This window comes from Abrus precatorius, unplaced genomic scaffold (assembly GCF_003935025.1).
Source record: "Abrus precatorius isolate BTA unplaced genomic scaffold, Abrus_2018 Scaffold2, whole genome shotgun sequence".
Taxonomy (NCBI): Eukaryota; Viridiplantae; Streptophyta; class Magnoliopsida; order Fabales; family Fabaceae; genus Abrus; species Abrus precatorius.
In genome coordinates, this window is record NW_020874362.1 from 28,376,726 (window position 1) to 28,386,342 (window position 9,617).

At 30.4% G+C, this 9,617-nt stretch overlaps 3 protein-coding genes across 3 annotated transcripts in view; all 3 read right to left on the minus strand.

Moving 5' to 3' along the window:
* Positions 1 to 9,617, minus strand: part of LOC113857557 (E3 SUMO-protein ligase SIZ1-like) — a 39,351-nt gene that overhangs the window by 17,472 nt on the left and 12,262 nt on the right. The gene's annotated exons all lie outside the window — the stretch shown is intronic.
* On the minus strand, positions 2,000 to 2,677 carry LOC113857565. Its single transcript, XM_027489595.1, has 2 exons — positions 2,470 to 2,677; positions 2,000 to 2,346 (listed from the first exon to the last, which is right to left on the minus strand). Exons 1-2 carry the CDS (start codon positions 2,553 to 2,555, stop codon positions 2,163 to 2,165), a joined length of 270 nt encoding a protein of 89 aa, XP_027345396.1. The 5' UTR covers positions 2,556 to 2,677; the 3' UTR covers positions 2,000 to 2,162.
* Positions 5,905 to 8,637, minus strand: LOC113857560 (vicilin-like seed storage protein At2g28490). Its single transcript, XM_027489590.1, has 5 exons — positions 8,364 to 8,637; positions 7,756 to 7,937; positions 7,413 to 7,493; positions 6,906 to 7,310; positions 5,905 to 6,381 (listed from the first exon to the last, which is right to left on the minus strand). The coding sequence occupies exons 1-5, from the start codon at positions 8,635 to 8,637 to the stop codon at positions 5,905 to 5,907; spliced, it is 1,419 nt and encodes a 472-aa protein (XP_027345391.1).

A 9,617-nucleotide genomic window follows, 5' to 3' on the forward strand; every position in this document is an offset into this window, starting at 1 on the left:
CATCGAGTCATCAACCACCATAAGAAGAAAAAAGAAGAGGGATGATAATAAGAAAAATGAAGAAATAGATAAAGTATGTGAAAAGATAGGAACAAAAGAGAGTAAGGAAGAAAAGACGCACCAAAAAAGAGTTTGCACTTCCTTCACTTTAGAGAAAAAATAAAGTGAGAAGTTATAATCATTAATTAAAAAATTAACGATTAAAATGTTATACAATTTCTTATAAAGGTGTATACGATTAAAATTTATATTATTTGATTTCTTATAAAAGTGTATACATTTAATCTTAGTTTTTAATTACATTACTATAACTTTTTACTTTATCCTTTCAAGTGAATTGCACTCACTTTGAGTCTTCACTACGTTCACACCCTCTCTCGTCCCTTCCTAGTGCAAAGAGGTAAGCATATGCATATTCTAAACTCTTATTTTGGCCAATAATAATAATAATAATAATAACGACGACGACGATTGCGTCTTTTTATAGACACTCGGATTAATTCTTTATCCCAAACGAAAAAAAATAAAAATTATTTCATTTTAATTTTGCAAAAACTATTTTCCAAATCATAATTCTAAGGTGAATGGTATCTTCTGTTTATTCAATCGGTAGAACAAATTTGTGTATTTTTTTTTTCCCCCATTTTTTTCAATGTCCATCTTTGAAATTTACCTATGCTCTCTCCATTTTTGTCTGTTTCACAAACATGAATGCTTCGGAATGAATTTTGGAATTGTTTTGTTCCCATCATACCAGCTCATTCCATTTTCATTGGGCAATATGGAGTCAAAATATGAACGGTGAAAAACATGAGTATGGAATGGATTTCTTAATGGAATCACATCGAATTTATCATTGAAGCTGTTTTTATCCTTCTAATTTAGAGGAATCGCCTTATGCTTTTGGGGTTTTATGTTTTGATGCAGGATACAAATTATAGCTTGCTCACCCCAAATTCCATTATGTTATTTGTTAAATGATATTCACAATAGTATATTGATGTTTTTTTAATGTGTATTATTTAAGGGCACACAATAAAAAAAACCAATTTCTTATTAAAATTATAACGAAGTATTAGATTAATAAAAAATTACTATATATAAATTCTTATTATTTTTTCTTAAATATAGATACGTTAGAGAAATAATATCAAACTTATAAAATATTTCTTAATATGACTTTGATTCTAAAGCTTGACTAAGGAAGAATATAATGCAAATTGCTATTTGTGATACGTCGTCCGTGGTGTGACCGAGTGAGATCCTTTCCGGTGGCGGTAACACTCCAAAACAATGATTTATTTTAATATTATTTTTAACAATTAGATGGTTTATTTAACAAATATATTTTAACTTATCTAAAATTTTAAATAGCTATAGACTAATTGTTTTGAATTTGTATAAAAAACACAACTGCTTTTAACTTACATAAGTGCGATACAACATTATTTGCTAAATAAAATGCTTGATAACAGTAATATATAATGAACAGAATCAAATTCATCGTTTCTCTTGTTGCTTCTCAAATTCTTCATAGCTCAGCTTTCTCAATGTTTTCTTAAGAATTAGTCAAGTCATGTTTGAAACAAGTGGGATTAAAAAGATCATAAATTGAGATTCCAAATATTTAATATAACCTATACATACTTCAATGACTATACAGCTATAATTTCAAGTACCCCACTAGAGAAATTTTGACAAATTGGACAAATTTATTAAGAGATATATTGTTTAACAACTAAAATTTAACATCGTAAGTGATAGTAGGTGCGATTGTTCTTACAACTTACATATATATATTTTTATATATATACATGCATTTAAAAAATTCATCTTACTTTAAAAAAAAAAAAAAAAAAGACACTTCTAAGTGTCTCATGGTAGTTCAAAATATATTTCACATTTACTTAACATCACGGCATAGAGGTCTAATTGAACTCTTGCACTCTCTACTATGACATTTTAGGGATGTTCATATACACATGCAATACAATACCAGGAGAATTAAATTCTTCATAAATAAGGATCCACAATTTCACATGGTTAAACAAAATATAAACACATAAAATCTAAATATAAGAAAGGGAAGCCAATAATTAACTTAGAAGATGTACTTATACCATATAATAACATAAACAATTAATAGAGTGGTGAAGAAGAAGCTATGCAGCTTTTGCCGTTAAAGGCAGGTAAGTGTGGAACAGATGATGAAGGATGACGTCATCTAGATCTCCATCTTCTTCCTTGATCTCCAGAGAGTTTGTGCGGTTACCCTTTTCTTGATTTGCATGGAATTCTGATCTTTGCCTTTTCATGGCCTTCCTCCTGCGCTCGTGATCCTTGATCCTACACCACCAAGAACATATATATATATATATGAACTCGTAGAGAAGAACACAAGTGGGAGATCAGAGATATGAAGGGATGTGTGTGTGTGTGTGTGTGTGTTTTAAGAAATTATATACATACTCCTTAGAAAGAAGAAGAGGGTTGGTAATTCCGGAGAGACAGAGAGGAACGCCATGAGTTGCACGCAGGTTTAACATCGACTGCATTCTGGTTTGGTTCGTTTTGGTTTGAGGTAAGGAAATGGACAGAGAATGGAAATAAAGAAGGGAACTGTTGTTTGGTTGTGATGTGTTCTCTCTCTCTCTCTCTCTCTCTCTCTCTCTGTATTTTGTGGCAAAAGGAAGACAGTGGCAGTGATGTAATTAAATATCAAATATTGGGGCACGGGAAATTAATAATTGTTGCTGTTTTTATTTGCCGGAGGGAGCAGAAGAAATTTGAGTGTATCTTTGTCATTTTTTGAGACATCCAGTTTTTATTTTTTAACTGCTATTCTGGCCAACAGTATCAACTTTTTTACTATTTTTTCCCAAGAAAAAATCTTACGAGAATAAATGAACTTTTTAGCACAGTCATCGTTTTATATATATAACATTAACAACACTGATAATAAAGTTTGAATGTAAATTTTTTTAAAAGTTTTAGTCTTTAATTTTTCTAATGCAGTGTTTTTTGTTTCGAACGATGACTTGACCCTAAAAAAAATTGACAAGTGAATTATTGTTATATATGGCAAGGTACTATATTGTTATACATGGCAAAGGTACTGTATAAAAAATTCAGTAGCAATTCAGCAGTGATATAGTGACCTTTTGCCATATATTTATTACTTTGAGCACACCTAAAAACAATGTTATGCTAGGATACTCCATCTGTCATCTCTCTAATTTATTTATTTATTGTAAAGTTCTTTGTTTTGACAACCAAATGACAAATTTTAATGTGTGTCAATAAAACCAAGGTTGCTCAACCTTTACAGTGTTTTAAATAATGATTATGCATTTTTCAGGTGAGTAAATTCAAATTTACACCTGTTAGTGGTGATGCCAAAGTCTTTCACAAAAATATCTTTTGTAATAAGAGTAAAAATGACAATTGGTGGCTAGCCCACATTGCCAAGATTGCTGAAAATGGTAGATTAAATTGGGTTAAAAGTTTTATACTTGTTAAATTATATAATTTTGTTCTATTTTAACCAGCAAAATGAAGCAGATTTGTTTGTTGGATTTATTTTTAAATTAAAAAATATAATTATTTATTAATACGTAATGAAATGAAAGCGTTTGCTTGAAGGCACGTTATTTCTATTTTTAATATTTTATTTTTATCTTTAACAGATTAACCTTTTAACCTACCCTTAAATGAAATTGTTTGCTTGAAGGCAATTTTTTGGTATAATCTATCTATCATTAGTATTGGAATAATCTATCATTATTATTGTTTAGCAGAGAAAACTCTTCATTGTATGTTCTAAAGATAAGGTCTCTAGAGGAACATAAACAACCGACAGAAGAGGAAAAGAAAAGAAAAAGGCACGTGTGCAATTACGAATTTAAAATTCACCTACTCGCATGGCAACATGCATGTGAATCCAAATAGAACACAGAGGTATGCAATGTATCTATCCTATGCCCCACAACCACAAGATAAGAATTGAAATGTGCATTGTTTACTTAAATGTTCTCTTTTTATCAATTTTCTATGGCATTGCTAGACAGAAGGCAAAGGTACTATATTACTAATGAATTATCAGGTATTTACTACCATTTAATACTCTTTCAATATTTATTCAATATAATTAATAAATAATAAATATTTGATGATAAAAATTAATCATTATCTTCAAGACACTATTAAAAATTAATAATTTTTATTAAATATTACTAATACATCATAATATGTTTTTAAATAAAAATATTATTATTTATTTTTTAACAAGCGACTTGAGATACTGGTTAACAAGATTCATATTTAATATAATAAAAAAGAATGGTTAAATTTCAATGTTCTCTTACATGCTCAAAACAGGAACAGTTGCTCATGAATAAAAGGTTGCATGCATCCACAATCCTCCTAGGGAAAAAACAAGCTCCAAATTCAGTAGTAGCAAGCAAGGCTCGGACAGGTACGAAAGCTTTCAAAGGCCCCAAAAGTGAAAATAAGAAGAAAACAAAAGCAACCAGAAATTATAATGAAAAATAAAAAAACATTTTAATAAGTTATGAAAATTATTAAAATATACTTTAAAGAAAACATATAGGAGTTACAATGTATTGTCATGAGTTTCTCACATGCTCTTTCGATTCCTCCTAAATCATGTTTGTACAATCAATTACTTTAATATGCATCTAAGATTCTAAGGTCTTATAATAAAAAATTATATAAAACAAAATTTTTCTATTAAAGTCACAGAATTTAATGTGTTGAAAATTACATAAATGTTGTACAATATATCGATTACTCCTTCTATATCATTTTAGATAATACCACTTAATATCAATATAGGCATTTTAAAAAAATTCATTAACTACTACGACAAAATAAATTTATTTTACTAAATATCTATTAAAAATAATAAACTTATTTTAGTATTTATCTAATAAAAAATACTCCTAAAATAATATTGAAGATATTATGAGTATTTATGATCTGGACTAATTTGTCCCACTCACTCAACTCGAACTAAAAATAATAATTAGAGCTAAAAAATGTTCACATCAGTCTCTAAAATTAATTTTAAACAACTAAAAATACTATATTTTTTAAATATTTATCACATATAAAATATAAAAAGTAGTAAATGGATTTTTTTAATACTATTTAAAATCAGCCATTAAAATTATTGTTAATAAAACCGATAAGTCTATAAATTATGAATTTCAAATATATAAATAGAGGCTGAAAAGAAACAATACACACACACACACACTCATACATACACTACATTATGCATATACATACATACGCTGACTTGGTCTTAAAATTGAATTTCAATCAAACAATTATTTTGTGAACACACTTGTCCACCATATCCATCTCTGCCTTAAAAATCAGCCAATACTTTTCTGACAATTTGTGCTAATGAAATTTATATCGGTTGAAAAAAATCATGTTGTCTTCTTTCTTGTGTTATGCATCGACACGAAATGTTCATCAAACAAAAGGAAGAACAAAAATTATTGTTCTTAAAACCCCATCATCAATTCAATGTTGACAATTACCTGCTAATTCTCCAGCTCTTATTTATTATATAGATCAAAAGGGTAAAATGTACACATTGAAATTCGTCGTACCACTTTTAATACTGCACGTTAATGTTCAATTAATATTTCTCCAAGCCAAATTCCAAGTCTTTCAAAGAAAAGGAAAAGGAGATCTTTCAAAGAAAAAAGCAGACATGAAGGATCCAATGCACAAAGAAAGTAGATTTTATTCATAACTCAAGATCACAACACCACATCTCAACCAAAGAAATAAAAAAACAAATACAGAATTCCACTAAGCACTAGCACTATAGCACTACTAAATATGTCTGTTCCAAAATCAAATGATCTATTAAAAAACATCCATAACTATATCCTTAGCAAAGCTTCTAATAGCCTTTGGCTGCATGTGTACCTTCTCTTCTTCCATTTTCCCTGGATCTTCCGGTGGTGCAGCCCATGTTGATGGCAGTATTACAGCCTCGTGTTGAGCGTCGACAGTGCGCCGCATCGTGTCCTCGCTCACCCCGAAAGCAGCTGCGAGCTCAGGCCCCATCATGGTCGTAACAAGGGACACAGCTCCAGCTAGAAACTGTGGCTTGTTCTTCCTGGCAGAGGTTGAGAACCCAAAGAACTCTAAGGGTCCATTCCTTGATGCTATTTGGCAGAAGGGGAAGTATCTTGGTACAACAAACACGTCCCCTACTTTGATTTCGGTGTTCATCGCGTTGCTTCCATTTGGAAATAGTATTTGAATTCTACCATAACCCCTCAGCACTATGCCATACTCTGTTGCTCTTGGATTCAAATGGGGTGCCATCATGGATCCCTACGCATGAAAAATAAATGTTGGCAAATCACACTTAATCTGACATGAATTGTTAGGACAACACTTACATATAACTATATAAGTTTTATTTGTGCTGTTTTCCAGTAAAAATTAAGATTTCATCACTTCCAGTAGTCCTACCCAACTGGATCCATTAATCAATAGTTGTTCTAATATGTTCCAAATTAAAAATTGAAGCCTTTAATATTATAATGCATAAAATTGAGTCAATCTTGTAGGACCGGCAAAACTCTCCTCAGAATCCTATAAAAATTTACTTTATATATAGGTTCTTATCATATGTCTTTAAGCACACATTAGAAAAACTGATTAATCAAATGGTCAATGTGGTATTCCAATATTGGTGGTCCTAGTCAAAAAGAATCAACAACCACTATTTTCGTCTAAGTAACTAAAATTGTCAACCAATATCGAGATAAAATGCTAATTTTAATTAGATAGAACACTGATTTAAGTTTTGTTCAAGTCTTTACACCTAAATATTGAAGAACTTGTTAGCATACCGCGGTGAGGTTGACGTGAAAAATGCCAATGTCAGCTTTTCTGAGTGGAGGATACTCGGCTCCATCAAGTGTCTTGCTCCAACCATAAGCATTTCTGAAATCAGGTTTTTTGTCATGGAGGTTGTAAGAGTCAGGAGAACCAGCAGTGTGTTTGTTCTCTATCTTCTCATTCACATTACCAAGTATAGTTTCCATGAACTTCCTCCATGACCAACTTGTTTCCTTCTCTTCCTCCTCTTCTTCTTCTTCTTGGTCTTGCACAATTTTCTTCAGGTGTTGCACTTTGTCTTCTTTTTTCAGTTGAAGGAATTTAGTCCATAATCTAGGTGCATGTGTATCAGTCACGTACACAATTGGCCCATCTAGTTCCTTGGTGAAGATTTTCCTTAGCACGGTTCTTGATTCCTATAGAGTGATAATTAATAAAAGAAATTTATGTGTATAGTGCTAATTCTATATAAGAAAAAATAATGTGAATTGTGATACATGTCCACTATATTAGCTTACATTAAATGCAGCTTCAAGGATCACAGACTCGAATCCATAAAGCACTGAGGGTGCATTGGCTCCTCCGCCAATATAGAAGGACTACATGGCCCAGATAAAATTGAAGAACGTTAGATGATACAAATTTATAATAATAAAATAGAACAAAAAAAACAAGTCTTTATAACTGACTTTAAATAAGTAATAGTAATAATAATGCTATTTTCTTTAAAAAATAAATTTTCTATTTATATCATTAATGTAACAAATATATTTTTAATAAAAATTTATTATATTTAGATACTTAAATTCATCAAACTACAATTAAATAAAGTGGTATAGGCGAAATCATGGATGCATGTACCTGAAAGGTATCTACTCCTAAGTTTGAAGAGGGGTTAATGCTGCAAATGATGTGAAGTCTCTGACCCGCCCCTAAATTCACCAAATAGAATGCTGAACCTGCTGGAATTATATACACATCTCCTGTCTTCAATCTCCTTTCCGCTAGTTTATCATCATATATGAATCCCAATTTTGCTTCCCCTGCAACCATTTTCTAGCTTCACTCCCAACTTCTCTAATGAATTAAAATTTGATGCATTCTGAATATAATGTTTCTTAGACTATCATATCACTCTAGACTAGTTATGGTATGATAGTCACATATCCTCAAATATGTGATTTAAAGATAATATCACACTAATCTTGGATCAAACTTAAATCCTTCTCAACTCCCCTACATTCACTTAGATTACATAAGAGGGGCGTCTTTTGGTGTTTCACACGTTTCTATAGTTCTTGCAATGATTATTATTTTATTTTTTAATCTTTTCTTTCAAATAAGAAGACAAGCATGAATGGTACTCTTTATATGATAGCCTTATGCAGATTAGTTCCTCATCTACTTGGAAAAGTGAGGAATTTGATCATGAAAAGGCAAAGTTGAGAGAGAAAGAGATGTTCTAATACCTCTTCGGATGAAGATGATCAAATTGGAGTCAAGGTACTGAGGAATGAACAAGGACATTGGTTCCATAGAGATGAAACCAATTTGCATGTGCCTATCCAAAATCCTACCACCATAGCTTTTCATAACTCGCATTTCCCCTGCATCAGTCTTAACCACTCTCTTGGAGTTTTGCATCAAGAACAATTTGGTTGATGAACTTGAAGGACTTTCTGCTATGGCCACTCCATGGCAAAAAACAAAGAGCAAGAGCAAAAGGGTAGCTATGTTTCCCATTATTGTGTTTGATGGCATGCACAATTTGGGGTGTGAAGGATGGTTTATGAAGGGAATGTGAAGACAACATAGAGAGACACGTGTCATCCATGTAAAGTTAGGGAGTGTTTGCTGGCAATGTAATGTGTAGACAAGTTGAAGTTCAGTGAGAAACATCGATCAAAGACACTGCTTGAAACATGATAACAACAGAGGTTGAATCCACACTAATTTCTCATCAAGAAAAGAATTATAGTTCGAATCTTTGTTGTTGAAGGTATATTTATTGTATTTTCAGTAGCTATATATATAGCTGTCTCTTTTTTAAAAATTTCCATTCTAAGTTAATCTCATAAAAAAGTTAAAAATGTCTCCATAATTATGTTTTATTGCATTCACACGGTAAATCAAAACGATGTACTCGGTAAATCAAAAGTGTCTAAATAGTTACCCGACCAGATTTGGGCCTTACTTTAAACTTTGGGTACAGTCAAAGTAGTCCAAAAATATTTGCTTTTTATTCAAATCATAAAACCCAAGTTCAATTCTATTTCAAACTCCCGTTTTACATTTTATACTTAAATATATAAATGTTGATAAAAGAAAATATGGAATGAAGTGGAAAAAAATTTAAAATTAATTTGAACTTCAAATTTAAAATCTAAGATTTACATTCTTAACTAATTTAATTAGATTTACTAGAATTAGTCTATTTTATTAACTTTTTAAAATATAAGTAAAATTAGTAATTTATTTTATTCTTCTAATTGATTTTTATTCAATTTAAATATTTATGATCGTAAAAAATAGTCATAATTGAAAAATAAGATAAATCAGAATTAAATAGAAAATTAAAGTGTATATATATATATATATATATATATATGTATATATATGTGTGTGTATATATAAAAGTATAAACTAATAAGAATATTTTTAAAATGTAAAAATACCTCCACCTAACACCTTATCAATACAATTTCGAGGAGCAAGAGTAATTT